Here is a 26,334-nt window from a genome sequence, read left to right on the forward strand (position 1 = left end):
ACGTGTAATATTTTCTCTGAATGAGGGACCATTCCATTTTTTTTAAGGAGCCGTTGGCAACTCTACTAACTAACCTTATGAATAAAATAAAGTTCACTATCAGTAACATCATAGCAACCGAACAGCTGTATAAAAACTCCGTCAAGCTGGCTAGAACGCAGTATGAGTTATTGCAACTGACAGTAAAAAGTCAGCACAACGAAAATAAACTCCACCTAAACTTAGTTTATATCTGACCCAGATAGACTGAACTTCTTACCTGAAGTTCAGTTCACCTGACACTCGGACTGGTGGCTGCCTCGGGGCTCTCCTCCTGCCTCCCCTTCCCTCATCCACCTGCTGCCTCTGTGGAAGCCCCGCCATAGCCACCACCAAACAACGGAGTTATTTCTACACATCGACCTGCATCTGGCCAATCCACCACCTCTCATTGTTCATGCCGTTACAAAAAAAATAAAAAATAAGTCAAATAAGCCCGATGGCCAGTCCAGCTATGTTAACCTGCAACCAAATCTGCAGCTCCATACAGCAATGTTACGACTTAGATTATATCTTATAACTCATAACTCTTATGTTAGCTGCCCTCAGTAGCATACTGTCTGAAATATTCCACGGCTGCAATAATTCTTTAAGTGTTATTTTTTTCCTTGGTATTCTAATTTCACCGAAGTTTACTAAACTCAACAAACTTAATATTACTTACCGGGACATTTATTCTGTCCTCATTTTCTTTCACCGAAAAATTGTTTCCTGTAAAAAATATATTTTGAAATATATTTTGAAATATATTTCAAAATATACAAAAATTGGCCAAAAAATATATGCGCTAAAATACATTTCAAAATATATTTATATATTTTGAAATGTATTTTAGCGCATATATTTTTTGGCCAATTTTTGTATATTTTGAAATATATTTCAAAATATAATTGAAAATTAATTAAAAATCTTTCAAAAATATATTTTACCCTTCATATATTTCAGTCGAAGAAAACACATTCACATGTAACAACTGAAAATCTTTATTTGATATCTAAAACAAACACAGCATATAAATCAAGCTAGGAACATACATTATACAACTTTATTTTCATAACATTCTTAAAAATTGTAAAATTTTTAAAAAATAAAAATTATATATATACACACACACACACACACACACACACACACACATATATATATATACATACATTTTACTATACAAAATGCAACTGCAACAAACACTTATAAGTAACGATACTGTGAATTTGATGTGAACTGCTATTAACACAATAAAAATGTGATCACTCAAAGATGTTTACTGATCAATAACAAGCAGAGGAATACACACACACACATATATATATATATATAGATATATATATGTGGGTGTGTACGAACATAAAACATATTTAAAATGTAACTTTTTTTTTCTTTTCCAACAGTCTGAGTTCCCCCAGCTTTGAATTGACTGCAATCCCCAAAGCCCCTCTGGATACATTGGGGAACCTCTTCCTTACCGCCACTGTAACAAACAAAAGTCACAGTTCTAGTACTTTTATCAGAGTTAAAATAAAAACATGATTTAAATTAGCTAGCTTCATTTAGCAAACAGATATTTCCGTTTATAGAGATACAGATATATTTTCCACATAATTTTACCTTTTTTTCCCCCCTCGATGGAAAGTCTATCCAGTTCACATTACAGTAATACTAACACCCCTTTTGGTCATCTATCCTTACTCTCCATCATTCAATCTGTTGACCTTCTTTGTCTGAGTCCAACCACTTCAATGCTTCATCACCTATCTGTGCAATTTTTATTGTTGCAAAGTGAGTTACTTGTGCAGTATGCAATTTTAGATACACAGTCTTCACTTACTATATATGGCTGTCATGGTTTCTTTATCAAGGGCAGTTCTTCGCTCTGCGCCGATGTCTGTTTTGCTGTGTCCTCCTATAAAAAGCATTAACATTTGAGTGTCTGGCTAGTTAAATTTCCAAAAATCTGATCTTTGTTCATCTAAACATTTGAACTACAATATTATGCTTTTTGGTAAAGAAACTGGTGACAGAGAAGTAGGCTTTTTAAAATACTATTAGCTAACCATTGGAACTAAGTTTCAAAGCTGTTTACCTTTTAAATTGCTCTGGATCAAAACCTCCAGTGGGAAGACGGCCATCAGAAGAACACGCACCATTGAAGTGGGTGTTTGGGCCTGAAGAGCAGTAGCCCACTGATGTTTCAGAATTTTTACCCCTGTAGCATGTGCTAACTCCACCTGTGGTTGCAATCACATAAAAAGAGTGTTTCAATATAAATTGTTTTTAAAAAACACATTTGAGTTTGCACCTACCTAAATTCTCAGCAAAATTACTTACATATTCAGCATCACTGGAACCCTTTAAATAAATAAACACATACATATGAAGTCAACAATGTTGTTACAGACAGAGTATTACTGGTAAACTAAATGAAAGAAGGAAGAACTCAGAATAACTTAGATGATTGAGTCTTTACACTTTAATAAGAAAGATTGACATTTCGCGGTGGAACAAAGCAGAATCAAAAATACTTACTTTAGAATCCCCAGACGCTTTGCATGAAGAGTTGGGCACCTATAAAGGAGAATATTTAAAGATTAAAAAAAATACACATAACATTGACTGCCATAAAACCACTGAATAAATATCAGAATGTGACAATGTTGCACAACAATCTAAACCTTGTAAGTCATGTATATCTATACAATTCAAGTAAATAGGTACAGCATACATGTTCTGGAGAAAAAACAAACAAACAAACAAGCAAAAAAAACAACAATATATAAGAATCCAGTGGGGTAAAAAATCTCTTCTGAAGAATATAGTTCATTTTGGGTGAAAAACAAAACATTCCTCTAAAATATATATACTGACATCAGCAATCAACATCATGATTGTAATTATTTCCCTACTAGTCCATCTACTGCTCTGTGCATGTGTCAAGCACTACGACTGTATCTATGCATATAAATTCACCATATATATCCTGCAAAAATGTCTTGTTATGGTCAAAAAAAGGCAAACAAACAAAGGCATTCAATCAGAGATGAGAAATTAATCGGGAATATCAATTATATGGTAAATGGCCTGTATTTGTATAGCGCTAGTCCCTAAGGACCCCAAAGCGCTTTACACATTCAGTCATCAACCCATTCACACACTGGTGATGGCAGCTAAAAAAACACAATCCTTATTAAGCAATGTCTAACCAGTAGTACTGGTCTGAATGACAACAAACATAGCTAGTGTTTGGGAAAATCTGTTATAAAACAGTTATTATTTCAATAGTTATGCTTAGCATGTGACATAATATCACGTGACACAGACACTGCGTAAAAAACCACAACAACTAATACTTACTTTAGGAGGATGAGGGAGGGCAGCATCAGGTTGAGACTTTGACATCTGTAAGAGAAAAACTGATGTATTAGAAACAAGTCATTTAAAAATACATTAATGTGGCAGACTGTTCCCTGTTCCGATGCAGTGTACAAGTACAATCAGGGCTGTCACAACAATGGGGCGGTGCCAAGTCGTCGCAACCCTAGGTACAATGTACAAGTACATATAACTACATATGTGAATAAAGCAAGAATCTGTTTAGGTTAGGCACACTGCTGACTGATGCTTGTTAGGTTTATATGATTGCAAACTGCACAAAAACAACAAAGCAACAAAATTAATGGTAATGACAAAAAATTAATTAGATTTTACTTACGTCAGGAAGATCTGCATTCATTTTCATGGGCTAAAATAAATAGGCACAAACATTACTGCTAAACAACCCCAAAAAAACTCCAAAAGGTCTCAAAATGATTAAAAAGGCAAGGAAATGTGGAACATTGTAATTAGTGATTATTAATGAAGGATAACTGTGCTTTGTTTCTAACCTTGGTAATTAAATGCTGTGTAGCCTGAAGGAGAGGTGGGATTTCTGTGAAAGTGAAATTAAATGTGAATAGGTTTTGATAGTTATTGTATATGACAAGTGTAAACACACACATAAAACATGCAATAGTACAGTACTTACTTTCAAGTATTTCATTTTTCAGCCTATCGTTCTCTCTTTTTAGATTCGAGTTCTCTTCTCTCAACTGATTAATGACACGCTGTAGATGTTCAAGTTTCTTTTCATTCCATAACTTTAGATCGTTTTGTTGGTCTGTTGGGTATGCCTAAGAAATGAAACAAAAAACTCTCTCTTTAAAAGCCACCTTCTGTATGAAGGAATGATCTCAAAATGTTGGGGGGGGGGGGGGGGGGGTTACACATACATATATATATACACAAAACAGGTATATATATATATTAGTATATATGTCTGTGTGTGTACGCGGCGAACACTCACCTTTTTCTTAGCTGCCGGTTCGTCTGTGACCTCTGTGGCCTCAAGGAGTTTCATAGAAGGTTTACTTTTTCTCTTAAGCACCTCTGGCTTGGGTAGTTGTTCTTCGATTTCCTTAAGCTTTGTTTGCAAAGTTTTTTCCCTTTCTGAGGAGGCAGAATAATAATAAAAAAGGCTAAAGTACATCATAATATAATTAAGTTACATATTTTGATTAACAAATAAGCGACAATAAAGTAATATTATACTGGAGAAAAGGCACCTGCTAGCTTAATGATGGAGGCTTCATAGACCGGCCACCCGCCTTTTGGCTCCTTGGCGCCTTGTCGCCACTCCACCAAATAAATGTCCTTTTCCTCCAAACCGTTTAAGTATTCCTCCTCATCAAAATCCCGAATGTGTTCAGTCGGCAGAATTGAGAACTTTCCATCTTCCGACCACTTAATTAACGCGAACATTATCCGTTTGTGTCTTCCCGTCTGTATATCGGCCTTTCGCGCCTCAAACGTCGGTTATATTTCAAAAAAAAAGGGGGGGAGGGGGGAGAAGAAAAAACAACTAATAATTTTTTTTATTACTATTATTAATATTTTTTGCGCGTTCATTGCACATGTTTGGGAATATTTCAATATTTACTTTTTATTTTATCTTTATTTATAAAAAGCACAATGGCAACGCGCATGCGCATACTCTGCTCCGCTCATTAACCTTTACACTTTCACACAACCTACAGATCTAGAACGAAGACGCTGCATTTTTTGAATAATCTCTGGCGAGCATAGATTTCATAGAAAAAACATATTATATTGTTTTAAGTACCTTTTTTTCGATTAATCCTGTGACGTACAAAGACGGACGTTTTTGGGACTTTACGTTTAAGTTTTTAAAGTTTTTGTTAAGGTCTCCATTGCGTGTGCAGACGCTCGCGGAAGAAGACGCTGAAATTTTGCGAACTCCCTGGAAAACTGCTCGGTAAGCATATATTTCACTACATTTATTTTATATGTTGCAGTTTCTGTTTTACAATCCTCGATGTTTTCTTCAATGTGATTTTAATGTCATCAACAGGTCACGTGTGAGTCAAAATGAGCGAGCCTCCTGAAAGGATTCCGTATAAACGTTATCTAACTGATCCTGAAGAGGAAATTCCTTCAAGAACCAAACGGAGATGGGCACAAAAAGAAAGGTGTGTTGGTAATGTAATATCCCTCACTCTTTAACCCCTGGAGGGTCTTAGGGTCGATTTGTGGCTTTTTCAAATTTCGATTACATGCCATTTGCACAGTGTTGAATGGAATATAGCGAAAGTCTGCAAAAAAAAGTTCGGTCACATTTACTGTTAAAATTTCAGTATGACTTCCGGAAATTAGCTTCAGTGGCTAAGCTAGCGATAAACTTACGCTATCGGACCTAGCTAGTGGTCGATTTGTGCCCCCATTGAAACCCATTATAAACGCTATTTTTCACGGCAAAAAAATTACGGTCAAATCGATCGTGATCGGTAATGCTTCCGCTTCCGCTTGCAGTACTGGCCTTAGAGTTGTAATTTTTTTATTTGTCCACCGGGTGGCGCCCTTGCTTCACATTTGACCTCTGCTGGAAAACAGCGGGCTGATCGTGCGGGACCATTTTTTGGTCCCTAGGACCATGAGAGGGTGCTTTTTTTTTTTAGTCAACAGGAAATGACGTATTTGTTGTCACGTGGTATCGGACGTGTGGGCTGGAAAAAGCAGTCCCCGGTGATCGTGCCCCGGTGATCGTCGCGACTTACCCCGGCAACATGCACTTATTTCGGCCTAGAGGAGGAGCATTTGCCGCCTGGAGACCATTTTCTGGTCCTGAAAAAAAAAATAAAAGGCGATCGAAATGACTGTTTGTGCCAATCTTTAGTCCATCTAAAGGCCTAATTATAATAACAATCAAATATTACTTCAAATGTTTTTTTGGGAAAATATTTAGTTTTTTAGTTTTTTTTTTAGTTTTTTTGTAATTTAAAAGGTTAAAACAACGAAAATATAATTAAAACTTTATATGAATATTTCAGGGAGAAGTAGTTTTAAAAGACTGACCAATTTAAAGTGAAAAAAAAAATTAATATTTAATATTTTTATTGCACTTTTTGGGCGTGGTCGATAGTGTGCATTTTATGAAATGCGCTCCTGGAAAAAAAATAAAAGGCGATCGAAATGACTCTTGGTGCCAATCTTTAGTCCATCTAAAGGCCTAATTATAATAACAATTGAATATTACCTCAAATGTTTTTTTTGGAAAATATTCAAGTTTTTTGTTTTTTGGGGCAAAAAAAGCAGTGCGCTCATGTGACGAAACCGGGATATAAAGGGTTAAAATCCGCGAAATGTAATTAAAACTTGACATGAATATTTCAAGGAGAAGTAGGTCTAAAAGATTGGCTAATTTAAAGTGGAAAAAAATATTAATATATAAATTTTTTATAGCGCTTTTTTGGGCGTGGTCGATTTGTGGCTCTAAGACCGATAGTGTATGCATTTTTCTAAGACCCTCCAGGGGTTAACATTAACGAATGCCATAGGGCCGCACAATCAATAAATCTAGTGGCAATCACTAAGGATGCCACAATTATGTAATCGTTCAAAGTGGCAAATAATTGTCCACTGCATGCTTAAGATGTTTGTTTGTTTTTTATCAAGAATAAACAAAGCCAATGTGTAATAGACATTTGGGGCTTAATACTCCAGAATAGCATTGAAGGATTTTCAATTAGTGTTTTCAGCTTATGTTCTTGTAAAAATAGGACATGCAGTTGCTTAAAACAATGGTATAAACATCATTCTAAGTAAATTTTATCAAATGTAATTAATAGCCACAATGAAAATTGTAAGGAAAAAATGATCTTTATAAATTACCATACCATAAGGTACTCTGGCTCCCAAATGAATGATCTGGAGTTGGAGTTGGCTCTTTTAAACAGGGAATGTAGCTAGGCTATGTCTAATCTGCTTATTACTGATCAATAAACATCTTTATAAGTGATCACATCTTTATCGTGTTAATAGCAGTTCACTTAGAGTTCAAATATAGCAATAAGCAATTTCTATTTTCTTTATTGTATATTTTCTTTTTCAGAATTAAGGTTGCAGAAGAAGAACTTCAGAATGTTATCAAGGAATGTCAAAAGGTATGCCTTATGATATGATTGGTGGTTCAATTTGCATTTTTGTAAATTCATAAATGAACAGTTCAACCAAAAATGTAAATTCTCTAATCAATTGCTCACTCTTAAGTTGCTCACTCTTATAAACCTGTATGAATTTCTTTTGAACAAAATAATGTTGATAACCAAACAGTTGCTGGTCCCCATTGACATAGTATGGACATAGTATGAAATAACAACACTATGGAAGTCAGTAGGGACAAGAAACTGGTTACCAACATTCTTGAAAATATCTTCTTTTGTGTTCAACAGAACAAAGAAATAGGTTTAGAACAACTTGAGGGTGATGATTACCAAAATAACATTTTATTCCTTTTATCTTATCATCCATTTTATCTTATCCCTTAGCATTTAATTACCTCAGTTATAACAAATAATAAATGCTTGATTCATATTAATATTAATAATAATCTTATTGGTCTCTTTTTAAGGTTAGTGTTGGAATACAAACATTTTGGGTTAACTGTAATGAAAACACTTTTAATGCATAAACCTAAATTAAATTTATTCTGAGTATTGGACTATAGATTTCTCGAAATAAGTACACAATAGTTAGTTGAATTTTCAAGTCAAGAAATGAAATCAAAAAGATCATTACATTTCTAGACATTATTTTTTAAAGAATATTCATGAATTAGTGCATTGAACAAGAAAAAATAAAACAAGTAATCATTGTTCTAATTATGATTTTTACGGTAATTTCTACTTTCTACTGCAATCATATATTCTTACAGAATTTATCATGAAAGAAAGCACTAAGCATTCATTTTGACAGCCTAAGCACACTTAGATTTTGGCAAGACTGAATGGACATGTCAAATAGTGCACAATTAGTGAATGAGACCAATTTCAAATTTCTGCTGTAATGTTAAAAAAAGAGATGCATAAATACAGAGAAGACGGTTACAGGGCAGATCTCACCGATATAGACATGAATGCGTCTATGAGTCCACTAGGTTAATGCTCTTACACTGAAGATTTGCTTACAGGACCCATAATCATAATTCTCTCTCTCGCTTCTCTTTTCAAGGAAATCCCAGACACCCTTCCAGAAGACAGAACTCTGCTGATGACTAATGATGAAGAGTGCACTGCAGGTCCTGTTCAGATAGAGGTCCCAGTGGATTCAGGTCAAACTAAAGAGCAAAATCAACTACTACTTCTGGCACTTAAGCTCAAACACAGTTTGACCAATGACTGTCTTGAAGATATCATGAAAATCCTTAATGTTGTTGGTGGCAGTGATGCAGCATGCAGGACAAAATATTCATTTTACAAAGCTTTTGATGATACAAAAGACATCATGAAAATCTGTTATGTGTGTGAACAGTGCAGTAATATAATGTCAGCTGAACTGGACCAAGTTCATTGTGTTCAATGCAACAGCACCTATGACAAAGCAAGTAGGTTTACCAATAACTTTTTCATATACCTCTCCTTGGAAGATCAACTCAAAAATCTCTTGAGAATGCCAGGAATTACAGATGAATTAATAGGGAGGCAAACAGAAACATCTACTTCTCTCAGTGACATTTGTGATGGTTTTTTGTATCAGAAAGCTTTAAGTGGTTCAGAAACGGCCCTTCAAACCCTCAGCTTAACATTTAGCTGTGATGGTGTGCCAGTTTTTAAAAAGTCCCCTTGTAGTATTTGGCCCCTTTTTTGCACCATTAATGAATTGCCATTGAAAACAAGACAGGATAATGTACTCCTTTGTGCACTATGGTTCGGGGATGAGAAGCCTCACATGAGAAGTTTCTTAAAACCTTTCATTGATGAGTGTGTGGGCCTACAGGACAGTGGTTTCACATGGGAAGATGACAAAGGCGTTTCTGTCAATACAAAAGTAATCCCTCTAATTCTAATGAGTGACTCAGTTGCCAGACCTGTGATCCAAAATTTTAAACAGTTTAATGGTGAATATGGATGCTCCTACTGCCTTCATGAAGGAAAGGTAGTTGAAAAAGGCAGAGGATTCACTCGTGTATATCCTTTTCAGAAGGACATTCAGCTCCGCAATCAGGAACAAACTAATGAATTTGTAGAAGCTGCGCTACAGTCTGGTAAAGCTGTTATGGGTGTTAAAGGGCCAAGTATGTTGTGTAGACTTCCCAGTTTTGATATTATCGAAGGGTCTGTCCCAGACTATATGCATTCAGTACTTCTGGGTGTTGCAAGAACTGTAACAGGGCTGTGGTTAAACAGTGAAAACCATGAAAAGCACTGGTATATAGGTAGGTCTACAAAACTGTTAGATGAAATGCTTTTAAAGATTAAACCGCCATGTAATGTACCTCGTGTGCCAAGGTCTGTCACATTGAGGAAATTTTGGAAAGCCCATGAGTGGTATATGTGGCTCTTTTATTATAGCTTACCTGTACTGAAAGGTGTATTGCCAGAACCACTACTGAATCACTGGTCTAAACTAGTCAAGGGAGTATCCCTTCTGTTGGGCGAAAATATAACTAGAGAGCAGATTACTGAGTCTGAGGCACTTCTAACAGATTTTGTGAAAGACATGGAGGTATTCTATGGGGAAGCTAATCTGTCTTATAATGTCCATCTTTGCCTCCATTTACCAAGGAGTGTAGTTAACTGGGGGCCTTTGTGGGCTCATTCCGCCTTTGTGTTTGAGTCTTACAATGCTAAACTACTAGACATGATCAAAAGCACTCAAGGGGTTGCGCTACAGATTGTAAAAATGTTCTGGCTACAGAAGGCCTTACCATTTTATGGCCAGACTTTACTGAAAGATGCCTCAAATGAATGCAAGGAGATATTTGAATCTCTAACAAGACCTAAATAGTTAAAAGATGTAACTCGCACACATGGTATCACTGCACTTAATCATCCTAAAGTGCGATTAATTAGGAGGGATGACTATATGGCACTGAGTCGTTATGGGGTACAAAGGAGCAGAGTAAAGTACTTTCAACGAATCATTACAAATGGCAAGGTGTTTCACTCAGAAGATTACAGTCGTGTAGTCAAACGTAATTCATTCACTGTTATGTTGAATGATGATGATCAAAATTTCTTTAACATTAAACGATTTGTAATATGTCAAAATGAAAGTGGAGAGATGTGTTATGCCATTGGAAGATTCTATGAACGAGCAAAGCATAGTCTCTGTGCCTCAAATCCAAGTTATTTTGAACCAGTATCAAAACGTCTTGGGCATCTGACAGGTATTCTTGCTGCAGAGATCAAATGCAAATGTCTGATCATTCACACTGAAAAACTAAAAGTCAATTACATTTTTAGACTCATTAATCAGTGTGAATTCCTTAAATAAGGTTAAACACGAGAAAACATGATTTTCTGCCATGTGGTATTTTTCTGAAGTGATTTTAAACCAGTTCATAAAAAAAACATACATAATTAAACATTAAATGGCAAAACGTCAGATATACATTACATTAAATTAACATGGCCTACTTACCAGCACTGGAGGGGGAAAACACAAAATAACAAAGCAAAATGGGGGTAGGCAGAGGACAGAGGACACACTTCTTTTTATAGGTTTTGGGCTTTTGTTGTGTAACTAGAAGGGAATCTCAGTTTCTGAACACTTCATCAGCAAACTATTGTTTTGATGCTCATCTATGAGTCATATGAGCTCATCAATGATCCACAGGACATCTGAAAATACCCTGCCATCAGTGGCACACAGCCAGTCATGAGCATAATAACTGTTGTAACATAGTGATTGTTCGCTTAATTTGAAGTGCTGTTTAATTTTGCTCAACAAAATTAACATTGTGCTTATGATTTTTGTATAATCTGTAAAAAAGAAAAAAGAAAAATGACCAAAGACTTAATGGTCAAACTCAACTTTTTAACTCTGAGGGAGATGGAGAATGAGCCTATTTTCAAAAAAAGTGGACTGTTTCTTTAAGTACTATATTGTATATATTGTCAAAAACTAAAGTGTACATAGCAGTTGTATTTTGTGTACTGTATCAATGACTATTAATTTCAAAGTCAAGTGAATGCTAATATTGTCTAATGTGAAATACTGTAAGCAAATGAATAAATAACCTAATTCTTGCTAGACCTTTGACTGTGTTTTGTTTGAATCCAACTGTGTTTGCAGATGTGATTAGATGCAGATGTTGTTACTTTTATTATTATTATGGCACTAAATACATTTTAACCTCCTAAGACCCGAACTCTTCCACGACATGCATTTTTAATTTCTCTTTGATATTTGGGCATATTGGGACCCGATGAATGTAAAAACAAAGAATTACCAGATTTTCTTTTAACTTATTTTTGTTTTTAAGAAAAATAAGAGCCACAAATGAGGATATTTGTTTAAAATTTTGATAGAACAGTAGCAGTATAATGTCCTCGGATATGGATATCAGGCCCTTGTAGAGCAAAATTGAGTATTTTGGTCTAAATAACCCAAAATGTGACGTCCACATATGTGAACACCAGGTCCAAAGAGGTTAAATAAGGGATACTTTGAAATATATTCTACTGAAAGGTTGGAAATGTATTTTCTTGAACGCAAATATCTTTTGAAATGTATTTTGGTTTGAAAGAAATATATTTTAAATTTCAAAAATATATTTTTTTGGAGCATCACAAATACAAAATATATTTACCATATATTTGAAATATATTTTGGCCAGGAAAAATGTATTTTTTTACCGTATGGGTAGTGCCGTCTTTCCTGCTTGGCTCTCCTACCTTTGCTAACGTGATGCACATAGCGCAGAAGCCGATGCTGCATTCACTTACACTCGGATATCTGAGCGTCACCGTGAAAACATAATCGGACATTTGATATTTGATTGAATTTTATTGTTTTGCCTTTGGGGTGGCACCTGGGGTGGCCAGTCTGGTTGGGGGGGGTGGCCTGTGCCCCCCCAGGCCACCCCGCTGGACACGCCATTGTCTGTCAGTGAACACGGGCCTATTTGAGAGTCTGTTGGTGTGCTGTGTGGTGGTGCTAGGTCTTGGCAGATGCATGGGATGGTGAAGGGCTCTCACAGAGGTGATTAATCAAAGCTGACATTTGGATGGAAATGAGCTAAGTTGGAGGGCTCATCTCAGTAATAACAGAGTGCTGCAGAGCCATTGTCCAATATATGGAATTTAACTTGCATGAAGTATTGCAGTGAAACCATAACTGCTTTATGTCAGCCATAATATAAAAGAAATATTAGTCCAAATAGCTCATTGGCTGTATTAAATATACACTCAAATCAATTAAAGTCCAAGTTTTATTCAGAAACTCAAAGTCTTAATTATCATAAGATATTTCAACTGAATAAAAAGATGGGCACTCCCTCTACCAAGTCATTATTAGCAGCATTTTCAGAAAATCGAATTAATCAGAATAACAACAAAAAAGGTTTTTCAGTATAAAGCAAAGTGACATGAACTTAATAGTTTATTCCTGAGGGTCCACTTGCTGATTTACTGATTTTTGTTTTTCGTTCAATTCTCAAAGCAGCAATCTGTAGATAAATAACAGATGGGTATACATTCAAGGATTAGATATTTAATTCACATTATAATAACTGGACCATTTCCAGAACAACTGAGCAAAACTCCATCTGCTGATGGAAGTTGTTAAGACACATTATTTGGACGGTCACTAATGAATCTAAATGTTTAGAGTGGAGTAAATGTATGTTTAAAAAAAGTTGATGCACAGACCAATCAAAGCTCATCAAAACCAGAGCTTTATTTCCCTAATTCATTTTTTAAAAAACATTGTACAAACTATTAGGATCTAAAGTATGTCCAAATAGCTCTTCTTAAACTGAGTTTATGATGCCATGCTCGATGGGAAGTGCTTATATTTTTGCGAAGCACTGAATTTATTCCACAGGACCAGGCTGAAGTTATTAAAAGTTTCAAAACCACTTTTCACCTTACATAATCCCCACTTGTTGTAGTTGTAGGGACTTTTTGTGGATTTACAGAGTAGGTCTCTGAATCACTATAGGTGCAAAGCATGTACATTATGGATTCATTCTGCATATAAAGCAGAGTACGACTGAAGGCCACCCCAGCCAAAACGTTAAGTACATGGACAACTTAAATGCTTAGAAATGATATACTGCTGGGATGGGCAGTATGTATGAGCCTGTGGTCCTTCAAAATGCTGAATAGATCAGTAGTTGCGACTTTCTTAAAAACAGAATGTTTGTATTATAGAATTGCATGGCGTGACAAGGTAAGACATAAAATAATGATTAGCATATTGGTAGGAAATGCAGACTATCTATCAATGAAAAATTATTTTCAAGGAAGTTTTTGCATTCAGATTTGTGCATGTTAGACAGAAGATGACCGATGGTGTTATTGACCATGACACCACCCATATATCTGTGTACAGAATTTTAAAGTTGGCCACCAGGGTTAGTTTAATTGGTTGTATAGCAGTCACACGGTTTATATGTCAAGGACTTTAACTGTGAAAGGAAGAAACCGGAAGAAGCCATTTTTACACAGAAATGGAGCAAAATGAGTTTTGGGCAGTGACTGTTCTTAGTTTTTATTTTACAAACTGTCACTCACTTATAGCATAGATAATTTGAGCCCCAGCACATGAAACACTCAAACAGTCCCCTTTGGAATGCAGCTCAAGACAATAATTATGATTGGCATTGGTATTAGAAAACTAAACTAAAACTAAACCAAAAAATCAAAAACAAATAAACAAACAAGCAAAAAATCCTACATTAAATGTTGGTATCAAAGTTTGATATATGACCATGTGAAAATCCAACATTATGCCACGATGATTTGCACACCTTCCCTTTGCCCTGTTGGATTTTTTCTCTGTACATTGAATTTAAAATAAATGAAACACTGCACAGTCCAATATGAATGGAGGAATAGGGGACGGGTATACTCACTCTTTGCTGTTTTATGTACAGGACCTATACTAACTTTAAAACATGGTGCTGTTAAACACAACTCTCAGAGGTGCAATTACACAATTCAAATAAAATTGCAATACCACTGAATCTGTAGGCCCCACATGGAGATGCTGACTCCACTGAGATCAGTTTGCATTTAAGGAATACATAAAGAGTTTTATGTCAATACCATGTATTGTTGATTTAATCCCTGAGTCACTATGGCCTTCATCTGACTGCTGCGTTTTGGGAACAGCTTTGTGTTGCTGAATTAAAATGATTTCCTTAGTGTTAAAGCAGCATGAAATTGGTTCTGTTTGCAGGCAGTTCCTGTGACACATATTTCTTTTAAAGAGGAACACTAATCAGAAAACTCTATGTTCACCCTCTATGGAGATACAAGACAAATTGGAACTCACTGTTTTGGCTCAATCATAAAAAAAAAAAATAAGCAGTGACCTCATGAGATGGCCTTTAATTTTGCAAGTCCTTAAGGAACTGACTATAGCACCAATGTGTGCTTATAATATTTTTTTTTCCCAATACGAGAATTTAATTGCTTCATACTGGATAAATAAAACGAAGCACAAATTAGATATGTTTCCTTTTACACACAATCCTTTATCCTTATAGAGGTTGCATTGCTTACTGCGTATTCTTTGCTGGACATAAATAGAGTATTTAAAAAAGAGATTTTCTTACTAATTTAAAATAAATAGGTTACCACATATGGCCTTTTTTTAAAAAGAAAATGCATAAGTGTTAACTGGATGTAACTGAGGCATCGCAGAAACTTCACTATTGCATTATCAACAATTCCATAGGAATCGTTCAGTACTTCTTTTACTGCATGACAATGTAAGAAAATGTAAGAAAATCAAGAAATCTTGGTTAATGTAGGACAAATGTTATGTTTTTATTCTTTTGTTTTTTTATTCTGCAACAATTAAAATGTAAAACAAGTTCAAAAACTGTTCTGTGATGCACTCAAAAGTTATCAGATTTCATGAACAAGGTTTCAAATGTCATGCAGTTTTTCGGGGTACTTCAACATGGATGTAAAGTAGTACTGATCTAATGCAACCAAACTTAAACTGTTGTACTTGGCATAATAAAAGATATGGATTATCCTCTCTACACAGTGGCATTGCTACTGGCATAAGACAAGTGCTAATTTAGCAAAAGCAGGGACAAGAAAATGTAAAAATCCCACCACCCACTCCTGGTAAATTGCACCGTTTATGAATTACTAGCCATGAGAGTAAATCACCTTAGTCTTATTGCATGATTAAAGGTAATTTTACCCTCTGCTTTTGTTACTTTTGCTGCTAAACTGTTATAAAATGCAACCAAATATGATTTTAATGAAATTCAGAGGGGTGCATGACCATTATCTGGAAAGAACTTTCAGAACTTGAGTTTAACTGTAGTTGAGTTCACCATGTGACAAACAGGGGGAAATGGGGTGACCTGTTTATTGTTTGTGACATAGCTAGTTTTTTTTTTTGCATGGGAAATGTTCCATATGTACCAAAAAAGAGAAAACTATCCAAAGTTCATGCTCTGTTTACATAGTTTTTAATTCTAGAATGTTTTTCCAAGTAACTTTTTCCAACACAGTGCAGTTTTGAAGAAATATAAATATGCACAATACGTTCTGGTGGGATTTCTTCATTGCCACAAACAAACCTATTTTTGCTTTTGAAATATGACTAATTTTGCTGGGGTAGATTATTTTCATCACACTGCAGCTCTATGCTGAGACAAACATGTAGCTGTTTCTTGATTGATGGAATATGGCGTACGCACGGTCATATTACTGTTGTGACAGCTGGCTCCGTTTGAGTAATTGCTTGCTCGTGTATCTTCTTTTATGAATAATTGGAGGATTTCTTTGTCAACAGGGTTCACTTTGTGCCCATTTTGACTGTTACAGTTTGTTTGAGGAGGCTGGATGTGTAGTGCCATGTATCTTTCCAGAAAAAAAAAAGGAAACACAAGTAGTTGTGTGGGTTTGTGCACATGTGCAGACTGCATGTGTGGGTGGATGTACTGTCAATACAGAATATATTAAACCAACAGATTGTTGTGAGCAGTAACACCATCATTTAATGAAGCTATCTGCTTGCTGGCTGTTCTTTGGTGGTACGCTAATGGTATAATTCCAAAAATAATGTGAAAATGAACCTGGGAAGACATCTGGTTTCTGTGTGTAAATTGTTTTTCTTAATTCATGCTATACATATAAAAATACAGTATGGCCCTTCAATGTAACACAAGACTTAATTATGCTGTTTGCCTTAATGTATTGGGATAGCTTTCACTAAAGTTGGATTCTGGAAACTTCATGTTAATGAGGATAATTTATAGTATATTCACACAAATCTCAAACATCCTATGCAAATATGAACATAATGGCTGAGGGAAATGGAAATATGAAAATACTTCAATTTTTATTCTCACTGAAAAAATGTGTGCATGCTCAGAGGTGTTTTGTCTTAACGTGGGAGTAGTAAGGCCACTGAAGGCAGGTGCTAACAGCAGCAGCTATAATGAAACTTCACCTGTTTTGATTTCCTATTTAAGCACCAATAGAGGCAGTAGCAGTTGAGGCTCCCTGTGCCTGATCGCCTCATTAAAGAGCCATAAAGCAGTTTGACACTCACAGGATGCCAATCCATCATAGCTAGGCCACTTCTGATAGGGGGGAAACCTCTGGGGGAGGAAAGCTGCAATGGCTGGAAGGAAAGGAAAAAAAAAACAGTCCATGTCAAACTGAGCTGTCGTCTGGTGAGCTGAGATGCCAACACCCCTGAGGCGGCAGAGCTGGATCCAGATCCAGTAGTCGACTAACACGTCCCACAAACTCATGAGCGAGGCAATTAGCAGGAGCCCCTGTGGATAGCACATTCCTCTCCCAATGATTGTTTCCCTCCCCAACCCCCTCTTTCGTTTTCGTTTTGTCTTTCCGTCTCTTAAAATTCCTCTGCTTTCTTGCCAGTCCAGTGCTTACAATTCAGCTGTCATTTCAGTGCAGCGGTGGTTGTCTCCCCAAGCACAGTTGTGTGGCCTGTTGTTGTCTAACAGCAATGTTCCCAATTACTCTAATTACCTCTGCAGGAAAATAAAAAAAATAAAATTTCATTTGGGTAGCCAATTAACAAAATGGAAAGTTAAGGAGGAAATTCAGTTTGTAATTAAGTTGTCAACCATCTCATCATTTTGTGCAGCATTTTTTTTTTTACTGTAACTCTTGATAGTTAAAAGTTAATGTAAAAAGAAAGCATATATCTGTTTTGCATACACTCATGATGGGACTTTTAATGATTTCTTTGATTTGTTTTTTTTCCCATGGTGAAATGATTGTACAAAATAAATCTTTTAATACCTTAAAAAGACAGTTTCGTACACAAATTTGAATGTATTTTGGATTTAATCTAATCAATGCAGGGAACAAAATTATACATACTGACTCAAATACACAGATATACCCCCACCAACGTTTGGATATGTCAGGCGTTGTGTGGAGGCGAGGAAGAAGGAACCCAAACGCAGGACTGGCAGGTAGGTGAAGGTTTATTATAGGGAGTGGGTGAACAGAGGGTGAACGGACACTGACTGGCTAGACAACTGAATGGCTGACTGAACTGAGGGAACACACGGGAAGGACAACGTAACATCAATGACATGACAGTGAACGAGTAGAAACAGAGTGCTTAAATACACAGACTGATGCACTCAAAAAAATGAAACGTTGACTTTAATTAAAATTATTTTGTCAACAGGTTCCACGAAATTGAATTATGTTAGTTTAAAGCAAAAATCTTTAGTTCATCTAATTTAAAAAAAACTACTTAAGATTAACAAGACATGTTTAAGACTAACTAAATCAAGTTATGTTGTATGAACAAAGATGATATATTTTCAGGTTAGATAGTTTAGATTAGTTACTTCAACACATTTCTTATTTGTGGCAGTAAAATGTTAAATTTAAGTTAGATTAATTCAAATATTATATTTTCAGCCACCTTGTGCTTTATTAATTAGTTTTACATAAATCTATTTTGTCAACAGGTTCCACACAAATGAATTAAGTACATCCAACTTATTTTTTAAAATTTCTTTTATTGCCAACACATTCAGTGAGCATTTGTGTAAACCCAGTCCAAAATAAAACACAACAGCTCATTAGGGTTAGTAATTAACAGTATGTAGACAGATGCAACATCAAGACTTTAAATTAAATGTCTGTATCTACCAGAAATAGAAGAGAGAAAAAAAAAAAAACGCATTGAAGATCACATAACACATTGATAAGATGACACTTGAGTTATGCACATGTGATGCTAGTAAGGTCTGTGAGTGTTTTTTTCTTTTAGTGTCTAAAATGGATAGCAAAGTTGCTATTTGCAATGATTGCTTAGGGTCAGTCCAGTAACACAATGCCAATGAAGTGCTTTCCTTTAACAATGCAAAGTGAAGTGTCCACCTCAACAGCCACAATTTAAAAAAAATTTATGTAACAACAACAACAACAACAATAATAATAATAATAATAATAATAAATAGTCCACTGATATTAGCAATCAAAGAAAATTACATCACCATCCCAAATAAAACTTTAACAAAACATGCCAACATTATGGTCTAACAATAAAACAGCTTGTCAGCGTTCAGTTTTTTTGCAACAGCACAGCAGTAACCATTTAACACTTGCCACTGTCAACATTTATTTTACCAGTGTTTGGGCAAAAAACTTCAGATGTAAACATTTTAACATGGAAACAATTGTTCGTCTTTAAAAGTCCACAAAATATACATTCATCCTGCATTCCCAACTTTGATGATCTGATATCCTCGTGTTGGTGTTGTTCCCAGACCATCATGAAAATGTTGTCACATTGTTGTGACGTTATTCTTTTGCGCGCCAAGCCATTCGTGCATTTATGAAATTCCAATGTTGCAAGGACAATATCAATTCTGCTTACTGTTTATTAAAGGGTTACGGTTAGGGTTAGGGTCAGTTGATCGGCGGACAGAGGCGGTTTCACGCAGCTTAAGTACAGTTTTTTGTTTTACGCCGGTTTTTCCCGAAGTCGCAAAAGTATGACGTCACAACATTCTGATTGGTCACTTGCAATGTTGATCCTGGAACAACATTTAGTATGATGATCTGGGAACAACACCAACACGAGGATATCAGATCAACCTCCTAACTTACCCTTATTTTTAGTATGTATTGCAATTACCTTTACAATGCACACAATGTAACACAAACTGAATATGAACATATTTCCACCTCATAACAATATGCCTTGAACGCTAATATACACACCACCCTTCAACATTTCTGGTGCAGTATCATCTCTCAATTAAATCCTTTAAATCTCAATACTTTTGATTGTCTCTTACTAGCCCCCCACAACAGTAAAATCTCTCAAATTGTAGTAGTTTACAAACTTTTCAAAATGTTCTAAATTTCTCTTAAATGTAATTTTCCCGTTATCTGTCATTTACAAATTACCATTTTATTCCCATTCAGCCTCCGAAAAACTTCTGTCCATCTGACAGAACATTCATCATCCAAATTAAAGGTTGGCTTATTCATTCAGTGTATTCTTGAGCAACTGTACCTTGGTCAAGAGTATGCTGACATACAGATGAAGGAAGAGCTTCTGAAGTACTTCAAAGAAAGCTTTCAGTCTTGAGGTTAACTGAGATTCAGTGCATATATCCCACCCATTAAGAGTGCACATGCAGAGGCCAGGTCTTCCAGGCCATGCAGGACACACTAGATGGTTATACCCACATCGGCTGGAGGAGTGCTGGCATCAGCTCTTTCGATGGTAAAGATAGCAAGGGTAATTTGTTCCAGCTCCCTCTGAACAGCTGTAGCTTAGACACAAAAACATAGAAAAATGGCATCCAGTTTTAAAAAAAGAAAGAAAAAGGGCCAAAGCTACCCTTTAATGACGTAAACACAATATTAGGAACATGCACCCCAGTGTGCCACTATTTCAGACTACAGATTCAACGATAAATATAAATAGTTTGGGTATACAAGAAGATTTCCCAAAACATTTAAACAGGTTCCATGCAAATTACAACAACAACAACATGCAACAACATTAGTTATTCAAAATTTGGTTTAATACAGATAAAAAACTAAACTAAAATTACCAACCAATTATTCTTTGAAGAGGATGCTTGGGTCTTCATTCAGGTAAAAAGGTAGTGCCCTGAGGACACACTCCCTCCCCTTTTCAATACTTTCCTTCTGTAGAGAGTGGCAGAGATACAGGAAGAGAAAACAGATATACTTTAGGATGACAGAAACTCACATTATATGCAAAATGAATGACATATCCACTGCACAGATAGACATGTACACAAGACCAACTAATCATCACATGGACATGAATAGTTAACCTGTTGGGCAGGGTTTCCACCACATTATATATGTCCATAATGGAGGTAAAGACAAACTAATACATCATCTTTTTTGCATTCAAAACATAACATAAAAACATTCACTTCTGGTTTAACCTAAATCAAGGGATCAGATTTTACATATGTTTAGGTAATTTAAATTTTCCAACGTTTTGAGTACCAAACTTTGTCTTGCTTAATATAAATGTAAGTGCACTGTGCAGCTACCATACACTAGCTGTTTAAATTTGAAAATGATCTTATTAGCCATAATATTTTGCTACCAACAGAATAACGCACCTGTGTGGCTGGGGCCAAAGTTTGTCTAATTTTCTTCCCTGCAACGCCTCCTTTTTTCTTGAAGACTTTTATGAGCTGGTCAGTGTATTGGTCAAGTTGTGTAAAAAGCCTTGGAACATGTGCAGCAGTAGTAATCCTCACATATTCTGCTTCCACCTGAAAATATGTCAACAAACACAACATACTGTACTGTAAATATACATACTATATGTACACATATACAAACTAAAACTAATGTAGTAAGACCTCATTAAAGCTATAATTTTAACACAAACATTTACACAAAATGCTAATGGAGCCATTACAGCTTTTATTGTTATTTATCAAGTTCCAAAAAATATTGATCACAGCTGATCTGAAAAGAATTTCATGCCTCAGGCCCTTGAACTGCAACCTTTACCATGGTTCAGATGTGGAGAAGAAATAACAGGGGCATGGGATGGGTCACAAAAGAAAACTTAACTTATAAAACAGTTTTGTTTTTAAAAGTATAACAGTTCACATACCACATACAAGCTCAGCAATACCACATACACCACATCAGTATAGGAGGGAGCAGGTAAAGGCAGGATCTGAGATTTATAAAGTAAAACAAGAAATTCATTACTTAATTTCAAGAAGCAAATTATTGTTTGAATTAAAACTAAATAAAATACTACTCAGAAGAAAAGCAAGAGATTGACACTGCCATGTGCTAACTTTCTATAGAAGCAATTATCACCAGGTCTGTCGACCTCCATTGTCTGTCCACTCATATGTCTTGAATAATTTTATTAAAAAAAGTAAGTGTGTACTTTCACAAACTGTAATTTATAACTACATTGATATGTATAACTCCGCTAGGAAACATGCTGTATTTACAGACCATTTTTACATAATACAGATTACTGATAGAGCAGAACAATGGTGTCACAGTGGCTTTCGCCCTTGACTTTTTGGATTTTAAATGTCACTTTATGCTATCCTTGCTATCCTATTCGATATTTCCGACTCTCTGATTACAGAAAAGGAATCCCAAGAAAGCAAATGGAAAAATAACCCCTTGAAAGAATAACCCCATGAACCCCTGTAGCTAATCCCTTAATAAAACAAAAAACAATAAAAATGTTTCTTACACAGTCCACAAAATAAGCATGTCCAGGACCCAGTAAAACTAATGTAAAACAAGCGCACGCAAACGATATAACATGTCTTGTAAGACAAACGCAAAATATAACCATGCTGGACATATAGATACTACACAACATAGTCAAAGAAAAAAAGTGGTCTTACCTCTCAAAGAAACAGTAGCTTGGCGCCAAAACAGCCTTTTTCAGTTAAATTTGAAGTCTTGCGCATGATCAGGCACAAGCCGTGAAACCTTCTTGTTCTGCGCGGTTTCATTACAACTGTTTTTGCATTACTGCCACCTTGTGGATATACAAGGTATATCGATCCTAATTGACTTAACTTAAATGTCATGCGATCAAGTAACACATTAGTATTATGTACGTTGAATAATAGACACAATTACGTAGACTTGATTAGAAAAACATATGTTAACTTAACAAAAACATATATTTTAAGTAAAATGAAAATAAATAATTAATATACACTGAACAATCCACCTCATTCATTTTTTTGAGTGTGAGGATGATAATGAGAGACCGGTGAGTACACAGCTGAACATAATCTGGCTAATGACACAAGACGAGCTGACACAGGAAAAGCAGGAAGTGAGCACATGGAAGTGGCAAAATAAACTGAACATGAACAAAACTGAAAACACTGGGTCACCGACCCAGGAACCCTGACAGGATAAAGGTCCCGTAGCAAGTTGTACCTCATTCAGATGCTTTTGATCACCATTAACAAACTTGTTGCATAATTTTGGCAAGATATTTGACCACTCTTCTTGGCAAAAGAGGTAGACTTCATTTAAATTGGTTGATTTCCTGGCATGGAACCAGCTTTTATACATCTCCCACAAAAGTGGGTTTAGGTTTGGGCTTTGAGAAGGCCCGACCAGAACCTTAATGTCATCCTACTTTATCAATTACAAAACCAGTTTTGATGTGTTTCGGATAATGAATCATGAAATTGGTGAGGGACACCCAGCTGTGTCGATGTTTCAACTGTCTGGCTGTTGATTAAGGTGAATTTGATGAATTTAGAAATATATATATATATTAAAAAAAAAAACACCCAGCACGCCGCTGCGGGCGGTTTATCCTTCAAGCTCGGGTCCTCTACCAGAGGCCTGGGAGCTTGAGGGTCCTGCGCAGTATCTTAGCTGTTCCCAGGACTGCGCTCTTCTGGACAGAGATCTCCGATGTTGTTCCCGGGATCTGCTGGAGCCACTCGCCTAGCTTGGGAGTCACCGCACCTAGTGCTCCGATTACCACGGGGACCACCGTTACCTTCACCCTCCACATCCTCTCGAGCTCTTCTCTGAGCCCTTGGTATTTCTCCAGCTTCTCGTGTTCCTTCTTCCTGATATTGCTGTCATTCGGAACCGCTACATCGATCACTACGGCCGTCTTCTTCTGTTTGTCTACCACCACTATGTCCGGTTGGTTAGCCACCACCATTTTGTCCATCTGTATCTGGAAGTCCCACAGGATCTTAGCTCGGTCATTCTCCACCACCCTTGGGGGCATCTCCCATTTTGACCTCGGGACTTCCAGGTTATACTCGGCACAGATGTTCCTGTACACTATGCCGGCCACTTGGTTATGGCGTTCCATGTATGCCTTGCCTGCTAGCATCTTGCACCCTGCTGTTATGTTCTGGATTGTCTCTGGGGCATCTTTACACAGCCTGCACCTGGGGTCTTGCCTGGTGTGATAGACCCCAGCCTCTATGGCTCTTGTACTCAGAGCTTGTTCTTGTGCTGCCATGATTAGTGCCTCTGTGTTGTCTTTCAGTCCAGCTTTGTCCAGCCACTGGTAGGATTTCTGGATATCAGCCACCTCCTCTATCTGCCGGTGGTACATACCGTGCAGGGGCCTGTCCTTCCATGATGGTTCCTCGTCTCCCTCCTCTTTCTTGGGTTTCTGCTGCCTGAGGTATTCACTGAGCACTCGGTCAGTTGGGGCCATCTTCCCAATGTATTCTTGGATGTTCCTTGTCTCATCCTGGACTGTGGTGCTGACACTCACCAGTCCCCGGCCCCCTTCCTTCCGCTTAGCGTACAGCCTCAGGGTGCTGGACTTGGGGTGAAACCCTCCATGCATGGTAAGGAGCTTTCTTGTCTTTATGTCAGTGGTTTCTATCTCCTCCTTTGGCCAGCCTATTACCCCAGCAGGGTACCTGATCACGGGCAGGGCGTACGTGTTGATGGCCCGGATCTTGTTCTTACCATTCAGCTGACTCCTCAGGACTTGCCTGACCCTCTGCAGGTACTTGGTGGTTGCAGCTTTTCTAGCGGCCTCTTCATGGTTCCCATTCGCCTGCGGGATCCCCAGGTACTTGTAATTGTCCTCTAAATCAAAATCAAATCAAATCACTTTTATTGTCACATCACATGTGCAGGTACATTGGTACAGCACATGTGAGTGAAATTCTTGTGTGCGAGCTTCACAAGCAACAGAGTTGTGCAAAATACAAGAATGGCTACATCTGAAACTAATAAATATATGTACAATATATAATAGTATATGCATTTCTGGATGTGTATACTAAATATTTTTCTACGTGTGTGTGTGTGTGTGTGTGTGTGTGTGTGTGTGTGTGTGTGTGTGTGTGTGTACACATTGTTTACAAATTAAATAGAGTAAACAATAAATAAAATATATAAAAATGTCTGCAATGTTGCCTTCTGGTAGTTCAATCCCCTCAGTTCTGACTACCTTCCCTCTCTTTGTTACCATCCGACTACACTTCTCCAGTCCGAACGACATTCCAATGTCATTGCTGTATAGCCTGGTAGTGTGGATCAGTGAATCGATGTCTCGTTCACTCTTGGCATACAGCTTGATGTCATCCATTTACAGGAGGTGGCTGACAACTGCTCCGTTCCGTAGTCGGTATCCGTAGCCAGTCTTGTTAATGATCTCACTGAGGGGGTTCAGGCCTATGCAGAACAGCAGTGGGGACAGAGCATCTCCTTGGTAGATCCCGCACTTGATGGTGACTTGTGCTATGGGCTTGGAGTTGGCCTCTAGTGTTGTACGCCACATCCCCATTGAGTTCCTGATGAAGGCTCTTAGGGTCCCATTGATCTTGTACAATTCTAGGCATTCCAGTATATATATATATATATATATATATATATATATATATATATATATATATATATATATATATATATATATATATATATATATATATATATATTAGGGGTGCAACGATACACAAAACTCACGGTTCGGTTCGGTTCGATACTTTGGTGTCACGGTTCGATATTTTTTCGATACAAAAAAAATGTTCATGCATTTTTTATTTGTCATTTATTAAAATTATAAATATATATTTTAACTCAAAAGTACAGTTTTTAAATTTAACCCTAACCCTTGTGCGTGTTTTTTATTTTGACAGCGAATGCGCACCTGCGGACCACTTATGTGCAGCCCTGGTTATTTAGCTCATCATATTGCAGCCACAGAAATTCTTTTGTCCATGAAACCATAAAGCTGCACTTTCTTTTTGCCTTATAGTCTGATTTGTCATAACTTCTCCGTTTTGTGGTAAGCTTTTCTTTGGCTGTCACTTCTTCACCCTGACCTGTCTTATTTGGCTCAGCAGAACTGAAATGCTTTTACACATGCACTCACATAAGCTCAGCGATTCTCTGCGCGATCAACCTCTCACATGTTTAAGCTGCGGGAGATTTCACTTGTCATGTTTGCATAGTAAGCTAACGATTAATAAGACGATGTCAGAGGAATTGGTGCACAAATTATCATCACTCACAGATCAGTGCTGTCGCTCTCTATACACAGTTCGCACGATTGCAAAGTGAAAGCAAAAAAACAAGCGCAAATTCAAACGCGACTTCAATATGTCACATATTGACAGTGGCTCACCGATGCCAATGACATAATTACCCAGCTACATTTCTGAAAGAATGCAAAAGCATTGACATATATTTTTCCTACAATAGCCCGACGGGCAGGGAAGAGATAGATTTTGGTAGCCCGACTGAAAAAATCGCTAGCTCCAGGACGTCGGGCTAG

General features: G+C 36.8%; 1 protein-coding gene and 1 long non-coding RNA gene across 3 annotated transcripts; both read right to left on the minus strand.

Annotated features, from left to right (window-relative positions):
- Nucleotides 1-1,394: 1,394 nt before the first annotated feature.
- On the minus strand, nucleotides 1,395-4,830 carry LOC146649370 (uncharacterized). The gene is made up of 11 exons (XM_085386363.1): nucleotides 4,635-4,830; nucleotides 4,376-4,518; nucleotides 4,058-4,202; nucleotides 3,918-3,961; nucleotides 3,746-3,775; nucleotides 3,388-3,432; nucleotides 2,563-2,601; nucleotides 2,365-2,385; nucleotides 2,120-2,264; nucleotides 1,865-1,939; nucleotides 1,395-1,507 (listed from the first exon to the last, which is right to left on the minus strand). The coding sequence occupies exons 1-11, from the start codon at nucleotides 4,828-4,830 to the stop codon at nucleotides 1,395-1,397; spliced, it is 996 nt and encodes a 331-aa protein (XP_085242489.1).
- A 13,898-nt stretch (nucleotides 4,831-18,728) lies between these two features.
- Nucleotides 18,729-22,540, minus strand: LOC146649371 (uncharacterized). Of its 2 annotated transcripts, none has more exons than XR_014908295.1 (5): nucleotides 22,451-22,540; nucleotides 21,685-21,750; nucleotides 21,179-21,334; nucleotides 20,634-20,726; nucleotides 18,729-20,344 (listed from the first exon to the last, which is right to left on the minus strand). It is a non-coding gene; the product is annotated as an uncharacterized LOC146649371 (long non-coding RNA). The 2 variants fall into 2 exon arrangements; XR_014908296.1 differs by lacking the exon at nucleotides 22,451-22,540 and adding an exon at nucleotides 22,294-22,435.
- Between the last annotated feature and the right edge of the window lie 3,794 nt (nucleotides 22,541-26,334).

Source organism: Rhamphochromis longiceps, linkage group LG17 (assembly GCF_057381845.1).
Source record: "Rhamphochromis longiceps isolate RC_006_pf linkage group LG17, R_longiceps_female_GT1.1, whole genome shotgun sequence".
Lineage (NCBI taxonomy): Eukaryota > Metazoa > Chordata > Actinopteri > Cichliformes > Cichlidae > Rhamphochromis > Rhamphochromis longiceps.

Coding starts and splice junctions, on each gene's coding strand:
- LOC146649370 (XM_085386363.1), bottom strand. CDS start 4,830: ATGTTCGCGTTAATTAAGTGGTCGGAAGATGGAAAGTTCTCAATTCTG. Junction 4,519..4,634: donor CTCCATCATTAAGCTAGCAG/GTGCCTTTTCTC, acceptor CTGCCTCCTCAG/AAAGGGAAAAAACTTTGCAA. Junction 1,508..1,864: donor AACCATGACAGCCATATATA/GTAAGTGAAGAC, acceptor TGTTTGTTACAG/TGGCGGTAAGGAAGAGGTTC.